Genomic DNA, 23594 nt, shown 5'->3' on the forward strand with positions numbered 1-23594 from the left:
CCCGTCACCGTTGACTTGAGCTGAACAGCAACTGGGAAACTCCACACTGGGCTCCTTTCCAAGGCCTTTTGTCTACAGTACAAACACAGAGAGATACACATAACTTCCTGTGAAATGGTACCACTGCTCATACATGTCTGGACCAATGACTACAGTCTATGGTCTGGACATGTCCTCACGCTCTTGTCTAACAAATGGTCATCCGCTCAGCTTAAGGTGCTCCAATATTCAAACAGGGGCAGTGTTGACAACATTTTAAAGGAATCGTTTCTTGTTTTAAAAATGCCCTTATTTACTTTGTTACTGCGTGTTAAATGTGAAGATTGATACCACCCTCATCTTTGTACTGTAATTATGAAACTGGAGTCAGCAGCTGATTTGCTTAGCTTAACACGACGAACGGAAAAATGGGGAACAGGTAGGAAGCGTTAAAATACAAGGCAGAAATTTGCTAAACAAATGAACATTTACGGGACGAAAGAGATCCCTCCTAACAAAATGCCAAAGCAAACTAAAATTAAAAGGTAAAAAACTAAGTAGCTCTGTCTGTAAAGCCTCACTGTGTTTAATTTATGTTTGTACGGATCAAACAAAAACATAAATGTGTTAATCAGTTAGCTTTTGAGGTGGATTTTATTACCTTTGGAAAGACCCAGGTATGAGCGTGGTATCGATTTTCTCACCTAGAAAGTGCAGTTATAAAAATGCTCAACTTTGCCTTTGAAGCTTAATTTATGACCTGCAGTAAAGCAGCGTTTACAAGCTTTACAGCTGCTTTGGGTTTTCCATGAGATTGATAATTGTGATCAAAGATAACTCTGAACTTGACCCATATGTCCTTTAATTAAAGGGTAAATCTCACAAGACTGTCGCTATAAGAGTAGTTCAAAAGGACACAGGCACAGGACATGTCACTTAAATAACCTACTTCGGTGGCTGTATCTCATTTAATTCACTTAGTCTTAAACTGGAGGATTAGACAGATTGACAAAACTATTATTTATTGTATGCTAAATGCAATCTTATAAGGTAAAACCAAAAACTGTATTAAAAAAAAAAATATATATATATAGATACAGTCATTGGGTAAAACGGACACAATTCTACTTTCTCTGTTATCATATCAGTGTATTTATATTTATCTTCTTTATGTAATACAAGTTTCAGACCGAACTTCAACTTTCAGGTTTGTGATTTGCAGAGGCGTCTGTTGGTTTGTGGGGGCTCTGGGGAATAACTGAGCAGAGGATGAGTAATCATGTGTGGTGGAAATAATCAAATATAGTAATAATTATGATGTTATGGAAAAATCTCATCAGAAAGCGTGACTAATTTCAAATCTGCTTTTGCTCTCAGGAAATGGAGGTTTACCTTTCACTAGTACTCAGATAGAAGTCACAGATATTCTCCATTAACAAAGGGGCTTTCACGGGAGTCCCACCCACTCAGTCAGGTGATGACGGCATCCTTTCAGGCACAATGGTAAAACGCACACATTAAGGTCAAATATAGACTGGCCCCAGTAGAGCTTGGATAATATTTGAATTAAAAAACATTAGTTGGATAAAAAAAGAAAAAAGAAAAAACCCCAGATAAGAATGATTTTTTTGGGTCTGTCGAGTACATTAAATGCTTGAAAAATCAAAGTACTTAAACGCCTCTTACAAATGCTACTGTTGGAAGACAGGAAAAACTGGCAAGAAATGTAATAAATATCCTCACAAACACATTATATCTCCCAAAATTAATGCAACAGGAAAACACTGCAACAGTTATCAAGCTGTCTGCAGAAAAACAACTCAAATCTCAAATTTTAAACTTTAATGTAGTCTATGCTAGCTGTGTGAAGCTGGCTAATCAGCTTAATGCTAACATCAGCCTGTGACCATGCTAAAAATGAAGTTTTTGATATATATGACACAAAATGTTTCTAAAAACAAACAAGCTGCGCTGTTCACACTTTCATTTTTGTATTGATTTAAAAAATGACGTAAAATCTGTTAATACATGCGCTTAAGAGGTAAATGATGGTCAGTAGATTTTGCTACCACAGGCTAGCCCGTTTGGCTAGGCTAACTAGCTTTCAGCTCCAGCCTGACATACAATACAGACAGGAGAGTTATAGTTATTTTCTAAGCAAAAAAGTGAGTATTTCACAAATATATTGCTGGAACTTGTTACCAGTTACAAATATTGAGGTCTTTCATCTGAAATAATGCAGTTAAGCAGTAATTATGTAAGTGAATTCATTTGATGATTATTGGAGAGTATGTTAGCAGAAACAATGTATGCCTGTAAGACAAAAATAAATCTTTCAGTTCCTGCATAGGGGCCTCATTTCACAGCTGAACTTGGAGTATTTACATTGAAAGAGCTTCTGTTTTATCATTATTGACCACAAACAAGTAACACGTTATTTCATTCTTACATGCTGATGTTGAGTAGGTATAACGTTTACCATGTTTAAACACTCAGTTAAGCATAATAGCATGCTAACATATGCTAATTAGCACTAAACAAAGGTATTGCCAGGAATGGGAAGAAATGGGTCTGTCACATTTCTGTGCAATCCATCCAAAAGTTGCTGCAACATTTCACTTAAAACCACAAATGCCAGCCTCGTGGTGTCACTAAAGCAAAGTCAGAACATCACCAAAGCCATTAGGATTCGTCATTTGGGTACCATACATGGCTGTAGGTGAATTTTCAGCGTTAAATATGAACCATTTCCAATAGTTGTTGAGATATTTCAGTCTTTCTGAAAGTGAATGACCGACACAGACCTCCGAAGTCGATACTTTACTTTCAAGATAGGGCGTCCATGGTACCAGTCGGATATACTTTACACTTAACATTATGCCAATAAATAAAAAATAAATGCTTGGCCAAGGATAAACTGGAAAATGGTATTAACCATAGCAAACATTTAGATCTTGATTGTCCTTCATGGTCTGATTTTAAATTGAGGCCAAACATCACTAGCTTCTGGTTAAGCGTCAGGGAGATGTGAAGAGGAACCAGCCAGGTGTTCCCTTAAAGTTTGTCCATATTTGGCTCTTGGTCATTTTCAAGAATTGCATTTGTTTATATGAATGATTTCTGATTGTGAGCACTATATAAAAGGGTAATTCCACCCTGGGGTTGTGTCTATATAAGGAGTGAACCTTTATGTTTACAGGTGCCTTTAATATTTTTTTCTCCTCTGTTGCTAGGTTACAACACCCATGGGACTCCCCATCTTACCATAATAGCGCACTGCTACCACAGAGCAACACCGCAACACACAACTAACACAGATCAGGTCAGGGTGTCGAAAGTGAAACCAGGCGACAAACGGCTGTTTTTTTGTTTTCATAAATCCCCTTGTCTCTTTTTCCCTCATGTGAACCCAAACACCTTATAAGGACCTTTGCTGTATTACTGCTGTGTTCATGGGTCGATGTGTGGTTTATTACGACACTGTTTGTTTTGTTGGCGGTACTAACTGTTATCTCCAACGATGAAATGCTGAGAAAACACAGTACTTGCATAATGTTTGGGGGTTAAATGAACCAAGGTCATAGCCAGCAAAATGACACATTCATTGACATTGTGTAAAAGCAGGATTTCCAAACAGTCACAATTTTTTTGTTGAAAACTGAAAGATAGTGTTTCAAAGTGAAACTCAGATGCTGAGTCTAAGGTTTCACATCTGACTACATAAAGAAGAAGGGCGTTTAGATTTGGAGGAAATTTGCAAGTTTTACTCAACACAGTACAATACGTTAAACAGACGAGAACTTAAAATGCACTGGTTTACAAAACATGCAGCCTCTCAATGCAAGAAAACCTACTGTAGAAACAAAACCTAGGCCTACTTTATGTGGTAGTATAATACGGCAATAAAGGAACGTTACAGTGTCGCTTTTGTCTGTTCGGCTACACCTCAAAATGAATTTGTTTAATTCAATGACAGGAGACTTAGTACTGATGCAATTAAAGGAATGTGAGCTCAAAGATTTTGACAATTAAATTAACTCTCCTGCATGTGATGAATTACACAAAGACTGTATTTTAACATATTTTGCAAAGTAAAACTATTCAACTGAGAAGGGATCTATTGTGATCACAAAGACGTATACAACCAGTATTTGTTTAAATTATAGATATTGTGTTTGGTTATATTTCTAAATGTGCTAAAACATTTGCCATGGTAATTAAGAATTAGAAATGCTCTTTCTGTTATGGAGAAGAGACTAAATGTTGTCATTAATTTGAAATAATTCATGATTTTAAATAACTTTTGAGCCAAACAGAGAAACAGTTGAACCTTGAAGTTTTCTTTTTTTGAATGAAGAGAGACAACTTTCTTCATTCAAAGCAGTTTAGCTCCCTCTGTTGGGAAAACACAGATATAACATGTCCTTGGTTTACAAATTCAGTCTTAGGAAATACGCTTTTTGTCTCGCTTGCTGAGAATCAATGTACATGTAGCAGTTTTGCATTCAAAATCTTTGTTGAGGTACAGACGTAGTAAGTATTTAACGTTACAAAAGTGTAAGTATTAATCGTACAGACAATTAATTTATTTATTACGATAATGACAATGAAGAATTTAAAGGTCATTGTATCAGGTTAAGAGGGAGGTTTATTTTAATAATTTTATATTCTTTTGGCTGGTCTGATCTTTAACTTTGCATTGTAGTTTAGTTTTTTTAAGAGTTTGTTATTCATGTGTTCAATATTGTCATTATCAACTAATAACTTCAGTTTTTAGATAAAGTGACGTGAGAAGTAAAACACTTTCTCTTAAGTTTAGGTGAAATACATGGATGCATTAAAAGGAAATACTCATCAAATGAGTACTTTCAGTAGTCTTAGGTAAATGTACTATTTTCCTTTGTCATCATCCCTACCAGTTAAAATGAGAAAAATTTTCACTTATAACACCTTCACAAATATGTCTAATTATCTAATGTACACTACCAGTCAAAAGTTTGGACACACTTTCCCATTCACTTGACTGGTAGTGTATATTATACTGTATGTATGCCTGTTGCCAGCTTGTCTAAATAGCCAGGATGGGATATGTAGATGTGTATTCACTAGTCTTTTATCATTAGTGTGGTTTGAATTTTCACAGTGGCGTCCTTTAACTTTGTGCTGCATGGTCACTTCATGATTTTATCTTTCAGTATATCTATTGACATATTATTGACATTAATACTATTCGTGTGTGTCATTGCTGACTGCACAGTTAAAGGAAAAACAGTCTTGCTCGTTTATGTTCTACTGATTCATATAGCTTTACACAGCTTCACATACAGCATAGTGGATATTATCCATAAATGTTCTGCTGCTTCCTGTTGCTGTCATGTGTGTCATATTTTGAGCATGTTGTTTCATTGTCTTTTCAGTGTCTTGGTACAAATAAAGAAGTGTTGATTAATGTGTTTTGTCCTGATAAGTGAAGGGAATTAATATAAAGTTTTGGTCTGTTAGAAATTAGATAAAATGAGCTTAACTTAGCATCAAATGTGGAAACAGACTCGAGGAAGTTACAATGCCCAAACAAGAAATTATCATTTTCACATGGATTAAAATGTGTTTTTGAGTAAGCTTAAGAGTAGCAGGCAGGCAGACTTTGTAGTACTTACCTTCGAATACAACGAAAAACAAGAAAGAATTTAAGCAAAATGTGAACAAAAACCATGCAGTGAATCAGTGAATCACATCATTACTGAAGTGATGAACAGAAACAAAGTTTAAGAAATTTTTTATTTTATTTTGTAGATATCCTGTACAGGGGCCTGATATCACAGCTTGTCAGGGAGTATTTACACTGATGGACGCTTCTTCTTTAATTCCTAAAACATCTCATGTATGGATGTTAAATGCCGGGGGAAATAAATAAGAATTTCTCCAACATGAATTCTTCATTTGTGCCACTCCCAGATGGAAATATGAGTGCAGAAAGTTCTCCCAGGTGTCCAATCAGTACTTAAAGTGTGATTCCCAGCACCCTCTGGAGAAGCTTGACAGTCCAACCTACTTAATAATTCAATCCGAGAAGCCGCCTCAGGTCCAGCTCAGACAAAATGGGTCTTCACTTCTTCTCTATGAGGTGCGGCTCTGACAGTTTCTGGACGTGCAGCTCTTCCACCAACTCGTCCACACAGGCCTTAAACAAAGGCTCAGGCTCCTGACGGACAAGAACAAAACAAGGTCAGCACCCACAGAACAGACTGATCAAAGTGGTATCATTAAAAACTCATATCTTTCAGAGATCTGGGATTTGGTTAGGGAAGGATACCAATGTAAAAAAATACACGTCTCTGATAGAAAATGTAAGAGTTTTGCATTCTGCGTTTCTTTTTCTTATACATTGAGTGCTGAATGAGGTTAGCTTCAGGCGGCCATGCTTAATGCCTTTCTTACCTTGTGTTCCAGTTGTCTTTGTTTCTCTGCGGCCTCCACCAGACTCAGACCCAACCACTCTGCCTCTTCCTCTGGGATCTCAAACTGCTGCTCAGACAGAAAAAGAAAGACCCAATTCTTTTACAATTTCAAGTACATATGAAGCATAGTTGTGCTAGAAATCACTGCTTTCCTGACACATTTTAGGACCACTCCTTGAACACATCCCACTTACCTTGTATTTGTTGTAAACCTTCTCTCTCTTCGCAGGGTCGTCAGGGTAAAGCGCCGTGTTTTTGCGTGCCAGGCAAAGCAGCATGGCCCTCTTCAGGTCCATCCCCAGCTTGGAGTTCAGGTCTTCCTTTGATGTCTGATAGGAGGTAGGAGAGGCAGTTTAATAACAGTCAGATATAAAGCTCTATGGGAAATGTTATTTTGACACACAGGTTCCCTTACTTTTAGAATATAAAAGTCAAATCCGTAGGCGGCGTCGATGAGGTCCAGAGTGCGCGCTGTGACGGTGATGCTGAACTTTTCATTGAGGATCTCGCTGTACAACTCTCTCTTAAGCAGCTGTGGTTTCCAGGTCTTCTTCAGGCGAGTTGACAGCTACGGAAAGAGACAATTCAGAAATCAACTAAAAAAATAAGATTGATAAACACGAATTTTGATGTCTCAAAATGTCCTTAAAAATTGGTCATGGTCAAATCATGCAGTGTCAACACAACATAGTTTAACTTTAGAAGAAAATTGTCTTTCTATAGACCCACTTTGTCATTGTTGGCGTATCTGAAGCCTGATATCCAGCCCTCTCCCGCCCAGAGACCATCCTGGGAGGGTGGGGGATGGAAGACAGGGATCGGGACATCCTGCACCCGTTCCTTTTGCCCTGTCTTTGGGTTGGCTCGATACTGGACTCCCAGAGACCTCCAATGGACAGGGCTGGGTTCTTTTTGCTCGAGGGACTTGAGGTAGTGTTGAGGGAGACGAGCGTAGATGCCCTGCTTCAGTTTCAGGGCTTCCCAGATTTTAGGGGGGTATTTATAAAGAGGCATAGCGGGCTGTCTTTAAAAATTCAAATCTGGAAGACAGAAGGAGAATGTCAGGTCGAAATAAACAACAACAGTGACATGGACAATAAAACTAAACATCTTCAAACCTTTATATATTTTTAAAGAAAAAGAGCTCTCACACTTTTCTTTAACAGACAAATAATGTTTTAAAAAATACCCCAAAACCATAAGTAGGTCTAGATGAACTTTCAGTAATTATTTGACAGGTTGTTATCATAAATGTTACAATCGTTAGGGTGGTACTGGTACAGATTAATTCCTGTACTAAAGACTTTTACTGTAATGAAACAGATCAATTCAGACAGTGAAACATTACAAACGCCTATTCATTATAGTCATCGTCAATCGTGTACAAGTGAGTAACTTTCATGACGTTACTAGTTAGCAGGATGCTAGCTGACACAGGCCAACAACACCATTATATGTCTACGAGTATATATATCTACGAGTTGAATATACCGTTGAGAATAAGTACGAAGTCTGCCATACCCGTTATGAAAAGAAACAGTATCCTCCACCAAATACAGTATCAGTTGTTAATCCACGTTATTCCCAAAATCAAGCAGGCAAGGACATCATGCATCCTCTGCTACACAGGCTGGTTTCCGCTTTAATCGGCCCGCCTACACGAACGAGAAATATGGTTGGCGGAAAGGAAATGTACAACCTATGATTGGCTTTCAGTGGCTGTCAATCCTTGTTTTTTTCCGGGCAAACCGGAAGTTCTGTCAATGTAAAAAAAATCTACTTGTGTTTACATTTAACTTTTCTGGTTTATTCGCATAATTAAGGCTTTTCTAACCTTAATACTATAGTAAAATTGCAGAAGTATAAATAGCTAAATATACTATGCTAAGGACTCTTATTATTATAATACTGATCGGTCCTTTTCCAGATTATTATGTTAATATTACATGAATGTTTGTGAGAAACATTATGAGAGCAGGCTTTCAAAGGTTGTAGTTGAGCTATGGGTAGCTGATTTTGACAGCTTCACATAATGTTTGGTGGTTTAACTTTTAATGTAGCCTATAAAATGTCACATGCTCATATGTCTTGTAGATTGAATCTTATTTCTGCAAACACAATATGGTACCGTTAGAAGTTTTTTGAAACACTAAAACAGAAGTTAAATAAGGTACTTCTTTTAAAAGTCCTTCATATAGACAATTATGAAAGAAAAAAAAGCAACACTTTTTCTTTTAATAATTTGGACTTTTATTGTGAAGCACCAGGGAACAGGACAGGAAGTAGACCGTGTGAGTTCACGTGATTTTTGTGTACGAAAATAAAAATTAACTTTTGTTGTAACATGTCAACGATTCAGTATGCTGAATTTATAGCGATCGAGACTTGTTTTTTAATCAGGTGTGTAACTTCAACACCATATTGAACGGTCCAAATATTTTTTTGTTCCGCGTTTGTATGTGATTAACCTGATATACACGCATGTATTGTCGCCCGAAAGGTGGAATTGAACCACTCTGCCGCTAGGCAGCTACAGGTTTGAAGCCTGCACCCCTGACCACAGAGGCTCATCCGGGCAATTGAAAAGAGTCATCAGCGAGAGATATACCCTTGATATCAACGAAAGTGTTCTCAGTCATGGTGTCATGGACGTTAGTCTGCATTTATCAAAAAGAGCTCGTGTACGTAGAGCACAATCACGTACTGGATGTACTTACGCATATATATGTCAAGAAAGTCCAAAAAAAGTGAAATAAGTCCCCTTTTGCTGTAGTATGCGTCACAGAAGCATTGTGATTGGTTGTCTGAAAAATATAAAGGCGGAGTCAAACAGGTCATCGCAGGTAAGAGATACTGTATGTTCAAGCTTGCAATAAAACACACCTGAGACAGAAATACCTGTTTGCATGTGACAGCAGGAAAGGCAGGGGACTGAGTGGTGATAATGGCTGCATTCCATTTAGGTGTGCCAGTGATTGTGCATGCTGAGCCATCATTATGTTGTTATATAAGCAAGCGTATTTTTCTGCAATGACCTATTAAAATGTCTGCCATGAGAATAAAGAAGCCCTCTGTGTGATCTGATTGACTCTCACTTCTTCACATTTTTGGTGCTCAGAGTTTAAAACCTGTATTTAATTCTGCTCACACATCTGCAGACACAAAACACTATCACTGCCCAAATTCAACTCAGGTTAATTTTTTGTCCATATAATATAATATAATATAATATAATGGAACATTTTGAAAGCCCCTCAAAATTCTACTTTTGTACAGTATTATGTGTTACAATTTGTATAAAATTGGTGCTCCTAATATTTTAATGATCAAATTACTGATTATGTTTGCAGCCTGGTATCAACACATATTATTTAATCTTAAAATAAGAATAGAAACTGTAGTATTATTATTTGTTTTATTAAAGTACATACATTGCATAGAATACAAAGGTTCCAGGTACAAATAAAGCAACACAAGAAATAATAAAATGCTTCAAATTGCAACTGAATTTTACTCAATATTGCAAAAAACATCTTTGGTACAGCACCGTGTAAAAGTCATAAAACTAACAGAGCATTTACTTATAATGTACAGGATGTGTTTTGACTGAGATTACACTTTTAAATCTCTGATTTCCCAGCATCCTCTCTGTTTAGCTTTACATCTGAACATGGACATCCTACAGTGTGATTCTTTGGTTAAAACAGACGATCACAGGAAGGTGTTCTCGATGACCAGAGTCTGAGGCTCCTCCTTTGTTTCCCCAGCTGGTGGTGCCAGCAGGCTCCTGCTCTCCCCTTCTGGTGGAGAGCAGCACATGCTCCCAGCGCAGGCCTTTCCACAGGCGAGGCTGCAGGCCAGCAGGAGCGGAGGCAGGGTGGGGTCCTCTCTGTGGACGACAGGGGAGGCGTCCCCCCTGTTGCCTTCAGAGGTTCCAGAGCAGGAGGCAAACTCTGGCTGAACTGTGCAGCAGCTCACCCCCACACTCTGCAGCACCTTAGTGACCCCCGACATCAGATCAGCACACCTGGACACATGTGAAAGGATGCTGCATTGATTAAAAACTTCAACTTTAAAAAACAGTTACAGTCAATTTTTCCAACAAATACTTTGTAAAAATAACCTAACCTTAAGCTTCACTGTTAGCTTAGTTAATTAGCACTGTTAGTGGACTACATGGTATACTGGTTTAAAGATGTCCAGTTGCACTTCCCAGTTACTTAAATTAAAAACTTCTCCAACTCACCTGTGTACTGGAAACCCAGCGTGGCAGTGTACATGCACAGAGGCCACTATTAGTGATCCAGATAGCTGCCACACATGCAGGTCATGCACAGCCTGCACCCCAGGGACACTCATAATCCTCCGTCCAAGATCAGACACAGAAATGTGAGGAGGCGTGGACTGTAGCAGCAGCAGTCCATACCTGTGCACCTGGAGAAATGTAACAGTGACAGCAGTCAGTAAAAGGTTTGTATATAGCCGTTTAAATATGAGCAACATAAATTAATACTTTTTCACATCTTCTTACACAGATCTTCTTAATCTAGTCCTGATAACAGCGTCAGCAGCATTTAGATTAAAAGTTCTACTACATAGTATATACAGTACAGATATAGGATGTTCTATACACACAGAGCCTGACCTGTGGCATAGCTGTGGCAATCAGCGTGATCACAGCCAGCAGTGAAAGGCCAGGATCCAGGTAAACCAGGAGGCCACAGGCTCCAGAGCTGTGCAGACACTGCAGGCCGACCAGCAGCGTCACCAGGCCGTTGATCAGAGCCAGGATGGGCGTACAAAGGCCCTGAGTGAAGAGGAGGGAATGCAGAAGACAGACTAGCCACTGGCTGGTAAGTATGGGGGTGTTGGTGTGATGTGAGGAATCGCAGACTGGGGAGGTATTAGATGCGTTTTGACTGCCTTGGACCACAAAGAAAACAGGGGAAAAAAATCACATTACTTTGAAATCAGCATCATAATATTAACACAGGAATATATATTTGATTAGGGCCAGATTGATAGATAAATAGGCCAATACTTTAATTAGATCACATTGAAGAAAGCAATAAGAGAGGGCAGTTTAACTCCACACCACTGTCTGCAGCACATGTAGGAGAGCATCACAGCTGTTTGCACTAGAATTGTGCAATGTATAATAATGTTACATATTCTCAAATGAAGCTTTTATTTTGGCATGTGGCTCTTCTTTAAAGGGACACTTAAGTAAGAAAGGTGAGAGTCCAAGGAGATAAAACCTCTTACCTAGATGTCCCACGCAGGTATTGTCCTTGGAAATCTCTGTGATGTCATCTGAATGACTCGAATCAGCCACACAGCTCAGTACTTCACAGTTCCTGCTGTCCTCTGGAGCTGCTGCGTGCAGGTGGACTCCCGGCTGTGGTTTCAAGTGAGAGTCCATGTCAGGGAGGCTGGAGGAGATTCCCGGGTTACTGAGGACAAGCGCTCCATTGTGAAGCGAGTCATCCGCTGCAGATTGGACTTGGCTAACGTAATCCAGGCCTTGCCCCGGATCGGTCCAACCTTTGGCTTCTCCTTTAGCTAAGACTGTGGGAGTCAAACAGAGGAATGAAAAACAAACTTAGCCACGGTTTGATGTTCCTTACAGCTGAATATACACTTGGCAGCTACTTCAAAGTGAAATCCGTGAGAACAATCATGACCTGGACAGCGACACTAATTCTTCTGTAGTTAAAGATTATTATGACATACCGCCAGTATGACTACATTCTTTCCCACAATTTAAACCCTCAGAGGGTTGTTGGAAGCACACAGACAATGAATCTGCAGGTTTCATGTGACCCCCCTGATTATACAGTTTACAATGTTACAATTTCATTAAGCAGACACATTTTTCCAAAGCGACATACATCTGAGAGTTGATGTGCAGACATTTGTTTCTGTTTGTAACTTTAAACCAAGTTTGAACTGCTCTTTTCTTTCAACGACTTCCATCACTTTTCATGACCCTAACCCACCCATCAAGCTCCTTAAGGTCATCTTTCGTCTCAGTGTATTTTCATTTAGTCACTTCCTGTTTTATTGTGAAACTTACCAGTGTCTCTGCCTTTCAGATTTTCTGCTCCCCGCACTTCCCGCCACCGGTGTCAGCCCCGCCCTACTGGCCTTACCTGTGTCTGGTCTTCCCCTGGTCTATGTATAAATAACCTTTCTGTCCTCCCTCTCGTTGCCAGTTTGTTGTGTGTGCCCTCCTGTCACCTCGTCCCTTCCTTCATTGTGTCCGTGAGTGTATTGACTATTGCCTGTGTCCTGACTCTACCTCTGCCTGCTGTGGATTCGTTTGCTTGTCGAGCAAACTGAGTGTGTGCCGAACCTTGAACTTAACATTAAAAACTGCTTTTACATAACCTGCCTTGTGTTGAGTTGTGCATTTGAGTTCATCAGATGTCATTCAATGAGTCATAACAGACCCAGCATACGACACTTGCAAAAGGGAGTTCAATGTTAATACCCTCAACTCTTAGATCTGTTGCAGGGAGGAATACTTTTCTTTTCAAGTTTACAGCTTCAAACTGCAGATGATCATCCTTCTATTGTTGATGCTTCTCCAATCAGGAGCAGCTCCGGGAAAAGAAGAAGCCATAGCAGTGCACTTCTTTAGAAAGTGTCGTAGAAGGCATGGGACTTAATTTAGCATACATATACATATATTGTCTGTTTCATTTTGTTTGTACCCATTTCCTTCTGCCCTTAAAGAGCTTTGCAATTTCTGTTTTGCAAAGCCGACGTTGTTATATTGCTCCTAGGCAGACGACACAGTGACATACTCAGTTGCCCCTTCTCTGAGCCAAGCTACAAATGACCTGCAGATAGCTTTTGCACAGCTCAATGGAAAAGCTATCTGTCAGCTACCCACAGCTTAATTTAATTCTTAAAGGTTAAACACGCAAATATATGACTTTTCTAAGGCATTCCAGATCACCGGGTAACGGGGGAGTCAACTGAAAAAATGTTGTCATAGGAGAATGAAGAAGAGTAAATCTTGTGAGGTTACTAAAATCCAGCATTTTGAAATGAGCCGTGTTTTAACGTGTTAGAAAAACAAGTGTAGGCTAAGTGTTTACACGATTGTCATGTTGTCTTTATTATGCTGTCTCTTGTACACCTCAATTTTCCAATACTGTGAACCATAATGCATGGATTTACAACAAACTCAGATTTCCCTACTCATCACTGTAGGCTTTATGAGTTGGTCAAATGACCTTCAATAAGTCTATGAAGATGACTTCATTTGAACACTAAGTTGAGACAAAAGCCTTTGCTCCTTTGACTTGTAATAATGTGACTTTATGTAATGCCGTGTTACCTTCATGGTTCGCTTCAATGTGAGATTCGGTCTCCAGCTTTCTGCCTGCACCAGCTCGCTCATCCTGCAGCTGATCCCAGTTCAGCCAGAGCACCAGCATCTTATAGAGCAGACTGACAGCTCCCACCAACACAGGCAGCAGGGGGCGCTGTACAGGGTGTGGCTCCAGAGAGAAGCTGATGATTTCAGTGATGTTAGAGAGACACAGAGAGGCCAGGGCTAGAGCTGAGACAAAAGCCCCCACAGCCTGAGTCCTGCTGCGGATGAAGGAGAGGCCACAGCTGAGAGCTGGAGGAGACGCTTCAGGGGAGCAGAGTTGAGGGGAGTTAACCGGTGAGGCTGCTTCAAGCTGAGGGTGGGGAGTGGGAGCTTGATCAGGGATTAGGGACCCAACATTGGTGGTGTCGGTGCCAGGTAGTGCTTCAACGGATGATTCTGCAGGAAGGGGGGAAGGAGGTGCTGCTGTGGAGGAGGAAGCATGTGCAGGAGTGGCAGAGGCGTCAGAAGAGGAGAGAGGAGGTGTTATCATGCTCGCAGGTTGAGGAGGAGATAAAGCCATGCGCACGAGGATGAAGAGCGTGTGGAAGCCGTCCACCAGGACGATGAGGGACTCGCACAACTGATGGATGATGACCTGGCACACTAGCAGCAGGACGGCTAATCCCAGCATGCACCAGTGTAGCTTCATACCTGCAACTTAGAGAATAAAGCGTACACTAAAACATCATACATTTAAACACAATTATTTTTCTCTCAAAACAGTTGCATGTTTCAAGTTCAGATAGATTTTAGCATCTTTGTAACTTTTACTTATTGGCATTTTATCCTTCCCCATGTAGCGACATTTCTTTGAGTTCAAGCGGAAAGAAAGAAGAATTTTTTGATGCAAACGGAAAAAAAGTTGAGCTTGAGAATCAGGCTGGGGTTAAATATCGGGCAATGTTAGCTTATCACAGTTACTGTAATAAGTATCAATGTATATGAATCATTTTAAGTTGTAAAAAATGTGGTTGAGAAAGGCAGGTTTGTTTTTCTTGCTCTTTTTTCTACTAACTAAAATAATCTTTTGGCTTTTCAGTTCTACAAGACTGCAACAATGAAGTACAAGTACCTCAAAATGATACCTTAAGTATAAGTACACTGCTTAAGTAAATGTACAAACTTTCAAACTATTGTGCACCCTAATTTTAGTCATTTAAAATGTGTTACTTTATCCTGACTTGATTGTCATTCACTCCTGTGCAATTTTGAGATACCTACTTTATTTGAATCAAATCAGAGCACTATATTTATGTTATAAGTTGCATTTAAGGTCACTTTGCACAAAATATAAGCAACAGGTAATTTGAATGTAAAATAAAATGAATTTTAGGTTAAAAAAATAACTTATTAAGTAGCAGTATATAAAGTTAAATTAACCCTAAGTCAAATGAACTACAACTTCACCAGCTGCAAAGTTTAGAGACAAACCTGTGATATTGCTACATTATAAGCACAAGATCTGAAAACCTCTTCACTTCTAAGTCATGAATAAACCAGCATGTACATTAAAACACACAGCAAACGTTTCTCACAAGCACAACTTGGTATTTAAAATTTAAGACAAATGTAAGTAAGTTTAATTACCGCAGAAAAGTGGACAACCCTCGGCCATCAGTGGAAGGTAAGTCGGGTTCTTGGATGTGATCTGAGCACCGGGATCACAAAAATGTCATTCATGGTGCTCCCCATCTCTCTCTCTCTCTATCCCACCACACTCCTCCTCTGCTCTAATCGCAGTCATGTGAGGTGGGGAGGGGCTGGGTGGTGTCGTCCTCTCCTCAGCTATCCCTGTTTGCATTCCCTCCTCAGCTGGTTGGTGGGAGAGGATCACACAGCCCACCCACCCTTCATGCACTCTGAGCAGTTCGAGTGAGGCTAATTTGCACTAATTAAATCACCATTGTGTTGTCAGGATTACAGATACCAGATCTGGTATTACATAACCTGATCAGCCAGAAAACTAGGGACAACATTAGCAACATTTACTTAAGTAGCAAAGGCTTTAGCGGATAACTTTGGCAAATTCATCCAAACTCACTTCACTTATCATTCTGCAAAATAAAAGCTGGCTTATTGTTTGCAAATTACTTTATATGCTAATTAAATTATGACACAACCAATGCCAGGTCTTTTCAGTGTACAGCAAGCTGGCAAACTTGATTGCTCACTGTGAAGGAAATGTTTATGTTAACCTGTTTGATCGTTTTAACATCTTTAGTTATATATAGTCAATAATCATGGTATAATCAGCTATGGTTAATTTAATGACGTATGCATATGATTATTGAGATATAGTGTTTGTTCCTCTCCAGGATGCATGATTTACAGTTGTACTGTGTAGTACGCCTAGTGGTCTGACCAACGCTTGAGTTGTGAACTGCTTGTACTCATCTTCCAATATTCTTTGTTTCACAAAGAAATTTGTTGATCTCAGAAATTGCCACTACACTCGCTAACATTTTCGCTAGCAAAATGCTATCTGAGAGGATATGTTAGCTGGCTAGTTTGCTAAAACTTCACCAGCTAAAGTGACACATGATACTAACTTAAGTTTACCTATATAAGGACAAACAATGTTTATTTCATCAAAAAATAGTGGAACTTTTTCATGGATGCCACATAATGTTTGGCAGGTGTCCAGTAGGTTTCCTTGTGCTACGTCGCCTAAGTTATGCTAGTGGGTGCGACAGGATGCTGCCTGGCATTCACTTCCATTCACAGCCACAGCCACTAGTTAATAAATAACACAAATTTCGGAAAACTGCACATAGTAACATAGTAACAAGGAAATTAATGATAGAAAATTTGGGGGAAAAATCTCCTTTACTTTCATTTTTGTTTGATAGCACTCTCAACAGGGACACACTTAAACAGTTAGCTTAGCATGAACACTGGTAACGGGATGATACGGCAAACCTGACTCTGACCAAAGGTAACAAAGCACCTCTAAAGCTTTTTTAAGCTTGCTGCTGAGAGGTTGCGCAACCCCTTGTCTGCACTCATGACCTCACAGATGATGCTGCAGGCCCATCAGCCCCTGCTCTTGTGGTGCCAGGCGTGCAGGGGTTTGTTGCAGTCCACTGGACTGCGAATCAACAGGGCAGATAGGGGCTGACACCGTGGATAAATCCCTACTGTTCTACTAGCAGGCCGGCACATTCCTGAGGCAAGGCTAAGCCCAAGGAGCGACCCAGTGAGGAAGCGTCTGATCACTTTCCACTGTCCCCTAACAGAAAGAGAGGCAACGGACCTGAAAGCTTAGCAGCACCTTTATCTTGTGAAAGTTTGTTAAAAGTTGATATGATTGATTTGATTTTGGCCACTTGGGAGCAGTGGAGCAATCTGATAACACAGAATTAACATATCACGTAATAAAGGTGTCAAACATATTAACAAACTGTCTACGCATCCAACAGACATGGGGGAACGAGTCAAGACATGTCTTTGTTCAGCAGTTAACACCAGACGCTAACTTGGTGTGTCAGTCTTCTGATGTACTTTGGGTACAGCTGAGACTTGGCTTAATGTTCATCACTCCATCAGGAACTATTGTTCATGTCCAAGCAATCTTCATGTAAGAAAAACTAACATTTAAGTTACAAGGACTGCTGTAGGCACACTCACATGAGACTAACAATGCTGCTCCTTTAATCCATGCCTGACGATACAGACTTTTTCTCTGCTAGCTGTAGCGTTAGCCTCAGTTAGCCTTAACTGCAACAAATTGTATAACACAAATCCATATATTAACCTTCAAATTTATGTTGCCCCTTGAGCAAGACATTTTCAGCAAGGCATACTACAGTACATTTTTACAAGATTATGTTTTACAAGCTGTAAATATTCAAAAGTCCATTTTCATTCAACTAGCAGAGTGTTGGTGCTTGTCGTTAGCCACCTTGAGCTAAAAAGCTAGCAAGCAACAGTTCTCATTTCTAAATATGATGTGTCTAAAACTGTGTACAAAACTTGAATTATTATTATTATTATTATTATTATTACATTAATTACCAAACTGAACAAACCATCTGAAAAATGCCTGACAGCTTCTGGAAATAAAGACAAGTGGGTGAAGTGGGTGATGAGACTTTTAAAAAAATTATTTTAAAGGTGAAGCATCAAACATCAAACTTGACAAACCAGTGAAAATACAGTTAAAATACATTCCTTTAAATCTTTGATACATTGGCATAAACACATGTAGACTTTAACCATTTAATGAAACAACACACTGGTCCAGTTCTTTCTTACCTTTGACTGAGGAAATTAAACCGTCTCGCTGTCTGGTGTCCGTGGGTCAAACAAAACAACTTCACAGAAAGCAAGCTTTACATCGAAGGCCTCTTCGCCCTGAGGTGAACAATCACATGTTTCATACCAACAGGGACAGAGACAGAGCCTCGCGAGTTAATATAAGATTTCCCCCTGATCCCCAAGGGGAAATTTCTCTGACCATATGAGGAGTCACGTACAAAAGAAAAAATGAGGCAAACACAACATTTGCAAGGTTTTATTTCAGCAGGACTGCTCAACATTAACCACATTTTTTTGCCATTAGCAGGATAGAGAACGTAATGAGTAACAGGAATGAACAAACTCATGATGATATGACAGTTTTCTGTGTGAAAAACAGGCTCTTGTAAGTTCACTACTTACTTACTCACACTGTTTCAGGAGGAAGATAGTTAAGTGGTGTGTTAAATGCAGGTTTGAGGTGGGGATGAAAAAAGGAAACAATTGCATCAAGTTAAAGTGAAGTTTGTGGAGAGTCAAATATGTATACAAATATGAGAAACATACTACTTACATGCATGACTCCTGTACAATGTTTAAATTCTATTCAACTCCAGGATGGTGTGATCTTAGGCCTGTGTTTCCCAACTTTACAGGTTCCACAGGACAAAACTAGCGTCCAAAAGATGATTAAAGGAATTTACATTTTAAGTACTACTGTTGTTTGCTTGCAGATAGTTAGATAAAAAGATATTTGAAGTCTCTAATATCTGTGTACAGAATATGATGCACCTCCCAGCAGATGGTAAGCTAAGGTTAGCATAAATACGGTCGGTCAATAAACAAACTTGTGACTGTATACTACACATTTATCTTATCGAAAAAAACAGCAAAGATCCAACACATCGGCGTATTCAACAGCAGAACAGCTGATGGATATATGAACTTCAATGACTGTAGTGATTGTTTTAGTTACGCCTCCTCTCACCGTTCCTCCTCCACTCTGCTAATCCAGAACAGATCGGCTGCAGGAGCCGTATTTGTCAACGGAGCTGTCAATTATCCGTTTTACAGCATCAAATAACTAATTAAATCAAAACTTGTCAGAAAAATGAATCAGCATGATAAGAACTAACTATAATGACAGACACCATGTTTAAGAAAAATGTATCTGATGTGTATTTAGATTTTATAGTTTGACTCATGTCCCATCTGTTAACATGGAGGAGGCGGGCTTTATGACTGCATATACTGCAGCCAGTCAGCAGGGGGCGATAGATATGTTTGGGCTTCACTTTGAGGGAGCTGTCATGTTGTCCATCTTTTTTATATTGTCTATGCTTCAAACTAAATCAATAGATGAATATTTTGCTTGAAAATAATGCTGGTGCAGGAAATAAACCTTTTTAAGTAAGTTAATAATGTATTCTATGACCAGTTAATGTTTATGTAACAACACACAGGTCGGATTTGACTCTCTCAGTATCAAATAAAGTCCAGCTCCTTTTGACCTTTGACTGAGGAAGTGAAACCAACTCACTGTTTGGTGAACAAGCAAATAGGAAACAGAAAACATAACTTAACTCAATATAAATGTTTTCTTGGCGTCAAAAAGTAACAAATGGAAAGCTGCTTTTACAAGCTCTGGTTGCTTTCCAACAGCAGAGATAGACCGATTCCTGACAGCGACAACTTTTCAGTAGCTTCTGGCTGTCTCACCTTCTCCCCTCTCTGTACTGTTGACAGTATTTTTGGGTGGGATGGATTAGTTCAGTCTGGAATTCCTTCAGTAACACATACAGAGCAGAGATCCCACCCTGAACCCGAGCTACTACTACACACCCTCTCAACGGGAGACATGGGAGTGAGAGCTTTCTTGGATACATACAAGGCATTAAACCAATAAACTTATTACAAATTATCTTCTTATCCTTATCTTTTCCCCTAGCTCCATCATTACCTCTACATTTCAATCTCTCCTTTGGTTTAGGACCAAACACCTGCAACACCTGTGTCACATTTCCATCAGTCAGTTAGGCATTTTACAGTCATTAACCTGAGTCACTGTCCATGCACTCAAAACAGACCAGCAGCATCTCTTCCTCTTGTTTGCTTGTTTCTCACTTACACAATGTTTGCTAATGCTACCCGCTAGCCTGAGAGAATTGACAATGACTCAGTGGCAGAGTTGATATTGCATTTGGGTTAAATGAACAATTAAAACCTCAACCACATACTTAAAACTGAAACCGAAACATCTCTTTCTATGATGATGCTCTGCAGGCTATCGACACCAGCTAACGGTAAAATGTAGTTCTTTTAAGATGGGTGAGGTTAACATGTTACCTTTAATCAATTTTGACTGGATCTAGTTATGTAACTTCCCTTGACTCCAATATTAGATTTAAAAATATTTTTGGATTTATAGGAAGAGGAGGGAGAGGGATTTAGGTCGTCATAATAATCAGATAAATGAACAGTTAACACAGGGACACAGGATTACTACTTTGAAAGTGTCATTTCATAAGGTTGTAGTCATATTGTCATATCAGAAAGCTCCAATTTTTCACTCTAACAACAAAGAAAAATACCTGAAAATCACATGCACATTTATTAACCCTCATATGAGGTACTCTGTAATTATACAACCGACATGTCAACGTGGGAATCTTGTCTGCATCTACCATTCATCCCATGTGACACAAGCATGTAGGTACAACATTAACCCTTCACACTGCTAGCATGGCTGTGGAAGGGTATGTTCATCCGACGGCCTGTAACACAAAACACAGTGTGGGATACATTTACGAGGCTTTAGGTTCACTGTGACGCGCCACCTGCTGACAGCCATGGACTTACACTGACATTATGCAGATGTAGTTATCTGTCAGAAAGTGAAAATAACCTTATTTTATTGACACTGCAGTCAAATATTGTATGAATCCACCAGTACAGTATCTATAGATGGGTTATATATTAACTTTGAAATCCTGTATGAAGATGTTTAATTAGGGGAGGGACAAAACATTGATACAGCAATATATCGTCGTCCTGACCAGTGCAATACAGTTAACAATATGCTGGTACCGGTACAAAAAAAAGGAGTACCGAGCTGTTTTTAAAAATCCCAGCTTAATTGGATCCGTAATTTATGCTCATCTGCAGAGTTTTGAATTGAAACATTGACTCGCATCATTAGTCATTACATGCATTTATTTGAGAGGAACAAATTTCGCCATACATATCTTTGTGATTACCAGCACATTTCAATTAAGTTAACAAATTATTATTAAAAATTTCTAAAAATTAAAGCATAACAAACAGTGGGGGCAAACTATCTGTTGGGTGGAGAGGAGCAGGAGGGTTGAACGGGGCACCTGTTCAGAGGTAATGAAAACAACAAACCTGTCTCTGTCTGCTTCGGGGTGATCGGCTGTCTCCCCGAACATTTATGAAGCTGATATTTTTCATGTACATGTCACTGCCTTGCTTTGGAAAGTTCAGGCCAGGATGTGGATTAAAACAGGGATATCTGCAGGCCTGCAGTGTTTATGATGTAGATGCGGCTCCACTGCAGGAAAACAAAGCCAGCAGCGCCCCCTTGTGGCCACAGCTTCACCCAGCAGAGTAGTGTTCAAACATTGCTGCTCCCTTGTGTATGCTTTCATTTCTGCACCCCGACTGATACAACCATTGTCACCCATTCAATCATATCTACCTTTACCTTTCCTTCCAACACAGATTACCCCCCCTCCCCGGAAAAAAAAACTAAATATTTGCTCTAGTTTGAATCTGAAATATACATCAAAAAGGAGGCTGATATTTAAAAAGCAACCCCAGAATGGAAAAAGAAAAGATAAAATGAGGAGAAAAGGGAGGAAGTGAATGAGAAAAGGCTCATATAGCTATAAAATAAATACAAAATAACTGATTTCTCAAAGCAGCCAAACAAAAAAAGACTGAATCTGAAGTGGTGAGTTTGAAGGCAACATGAATGACAAGATGGAGCGGAGAAGATGTGGAGATGTGTGAGACTGAGGGGAGAGGAGGGGAGAGGGGGAGGAGACGACAGAGCTGCTTTTCTTGAACACAACAATGACAGATCAAAGAGAGTAATGATAGTGTCTGAAGTTGCAGAAAATCAAGGATAAAACTATTTTTTTTTACTGTAAATTACTCAAACAAAAGCATACATCTTGCTCTCCGACATTCAGGGCGTTGGAGCTGTGGAGTAAATTAATGTGACTTTCAAAAAGCTCCTCCGTGTCAGATCCGACGAGAGGCGGGGACGCTGATTCCTGAGGGGCCAAAGTGAGCGGAGGATCAGACAACGGACAAAGAGGGAGGTCACTTTGGCAGAGGTCCATTCAGAGGTGTGTGTTTTTTTTCCTTTCTGAAGCAGGGAGAGTGGGGGGCACAGACATGAAACACTCAAACAGACACGTTAACATCTTCAGCTTCCTTGGATATAAAAGCCTCTGACGGTGACCTACATCCAACTCTAGTACAAGTGTTTAAAGCCAGCGGGGTCAGCACAGCGGGGTCCATCACGGCTATTTTGTCTTGTGATTGTGCCGTCAGCCCCACTTTCTTAAAATCACCGTTATATCTTTGTGTGTGTGTGATAATAAAAATCTTAATTGCTAGATATTTCCCAAACTACAGTGGACGTCCGCACAAGAGAGCAGGCAGGTCCGAGAGAAAGGTCTGTCTTTGGTTAGTGTTTGTCCTCCCTCCTTTGTCCCCCGTCACTCTTCTCTCTCACTCACAGGCGACTTCCTGTTTGTAAAGACGGCAGATTGACAAAATGTAGTGATAACAGGGTGATTTTATTTCTTATTTATTTTCCCTCTTCCTCGTACTTAGTGTGCGTATGTTTGTGTGTTTCAGTGGTTGATGTAGTGTGGATGCAGAGGATTCCTTTTCCCGTCACAGCCAGGCTCCAGAATATAGTTTGTCCTTTTGTGTCTGTCAATAATTTGTTTGTATATTTGTGTATAGAGCTTCGACTGTAACACCAGGTCTTTGTCCTTCAAAGGAAGGTCGTGTTGGTGGTAAAGTCAAAGAAACAACGAAAACATTTGAGGGCGACCAGTCATGTAGCAGAGCCAGACAAACTATCCGAGCGTTGTTTAATCCTGTCGTCGGTCCCTGTGGAAGAAGAAGAGACAAATTATTCCTGAATGTAGCAGAGGAGATTAATAAACCCAAACTTAATAAGAGCAAACCCTATTATTCATTACCCATACACCATAAAGGACTCATGTTTGACATCCATGCGAAATGACAGGTAACACCTCTCCACAGCTTGAGGCCACTGTTATGCCAGGCGATTACAGCACTTTTTTGCAGCAAATTTCATAATTTAATGCCATTTTCAGTGTTAAATTATATCATATAATAACTTAACCCTAGCAGTGAAAGGGTCACCAACGGAAGCCCGAAGGGGACATGCATCCATACATTTATTTACTCCATTTTCTCGACTCCATCCTAGTTATCTCGAGATAACAAAGCCTGTTTTCTCGTGATAA

At 39.7% G+C, this 23594-nt stretch overlaps 3 protein-coding genes and 1 non-coding gene across 4 annotated transcripts in view; all 4 read right to left on the bottom strand.

Moving 5' to 3' along the window:
• Window positions 1-5780: 5780 nt before the first annotated feature.
• Window positions 5781-8064, bottom strand: mrpl28 (mitochondrial ribosomal protein L28). Its single transcript, XM_069668842.1, has 6 exons — window positions 7959-8064; window positions 7167-7477; window positions 6853-7005; window positions 6632-6766; window positions 6418-6504; window positions 5781-6181 (listed from the first exon to the last, which is right to left on the bottom strand). Exons 2-6 carry the CDS (start codon window positions 7449-7451, stop codon window positions 6086-6088), a joined length of 756 nt encoding a protein of 251 aa, XP_069524943.1. The 5' UTR covers window positions 7452-7477; window positions 7959-8064; the 3' UTR covers window positions 5781-6085.
• An 863-nt stretch (window positions 8065-8927) lies between these two features.
• trnastop-uca (transfer RNA opal suppressor (anticodon UCA)) lies at window positions 8928-9014 on the bottom strand. Its single transcript has one exon. It is a non-coding gene; the product is annotated as a tRNA-Sec (tRNA).
• A 1134-nt stretch (window positions 9015-10148) lies between these two features.
• LOC138596686 (proton-coupled zinc antiporter SLC30A1) lies at window positions 10149-14473 on the bottom strand. The gene is made up of 5 exons (XM_069667979.1): window positions 13786-14473; window positions 11703-12005; window positions 11083-11360; window positions 10684-10871; window positions 10149-10464 (listed from the first exon to the last, which is right to left on the bottom strand). The coding sequence occupies exons 1-5, from the start codon at window positions 14471-14473 to the stop codon at window positions 10149-10151; spliced, it is 1773 nt and encodes a 590-aa protein (XP_069524080.1).
• Window positions 14474-21255: 6782 nt separating this feature from the next.
• The window catches only part of ppp1r37 (protein phosphatase 1, regulatory subunit 37), a 45702-nt gene continuing 43363 nt past the window's right edge, over window positions 21256-23594 (bottom strand). Inside the window, exon 13 of the mRNA XM_069668472.1 lies at window positions 21256-23211. The gene's annotated coding sequence lies outside the window, so the exon portion shown is untranslated. The remainder of the gene's footprint in view (window positions 23212-23594) is intronic.

Source organism: Semicossyphus pulcher, unplaced genomic scaffold (genome assembly GCF_022749685.1).
Source record: "Semicossyphus pulcher isolate SPU_LCO1_2020_fin unplaced genomic scaffold, fSemPul1.0.p SCAF_19, whole genome shotgun sequence".
Taxonomy (NCBI): domain Eukaryota; kingdom Metazoa; phylum Chordata; class Actinopteri; order Labriformes; family Labridae; genus Semicossyphus; species Semicossyphus pulcher.

What these genes read in the sequence shown, in the direction of transcription:
- LOC138596686 (XM_069667979.1), bottom strand. Translation starts at nt 14,473, where the DNA reads ATGAAGCTACACTGGTGCATGCTGGGATTAGCCGTCCTGCTGCTAGTG. An exon ending in CATTGAAGCGAACCATGAAG is followed by an intron (nt 12,006 to 13,785) that starts GTAACACGGCAT and finishes TGACTCCCACAG; the next exon opens with TCTTAGCTAAAGGAGAAGCC. An exon ending in TTGCCACAGCTATGCCACAG is followed by an intron (nt 10,872 to 11,082) that starts GTCAGGCTCTGT and finishes ACATTTCTCCAG; the next exon opens with GTGCACAGGTATGGACTGCT.
- mrpl28 (XM_069668842.1), bottom strand. Translation starts at nt 7,451, where the DNA reads ATGCCTCTTTATAAATACCCCCCTAAAATCTGGGAAGCCCTGAAACTG. An exon ending in TTGACTTTTATATTCTAAAA is followed by an intron (nt 6,767 to 6,852) that starts GTAAGGGAACCT and finishes ACCTCCTATCAG; the next exon opens with ACATCAAAGGAAGACCTGAA. An exon ending in AGGTTTACAACAAATACAAG is followed by an intron (nt 6,505 to 6,631) that starts GTAAGTGGGATG and finishes CTGTCTGAGCAG; the next exon opens with CAGTTTGAGATCCCAGAGGA.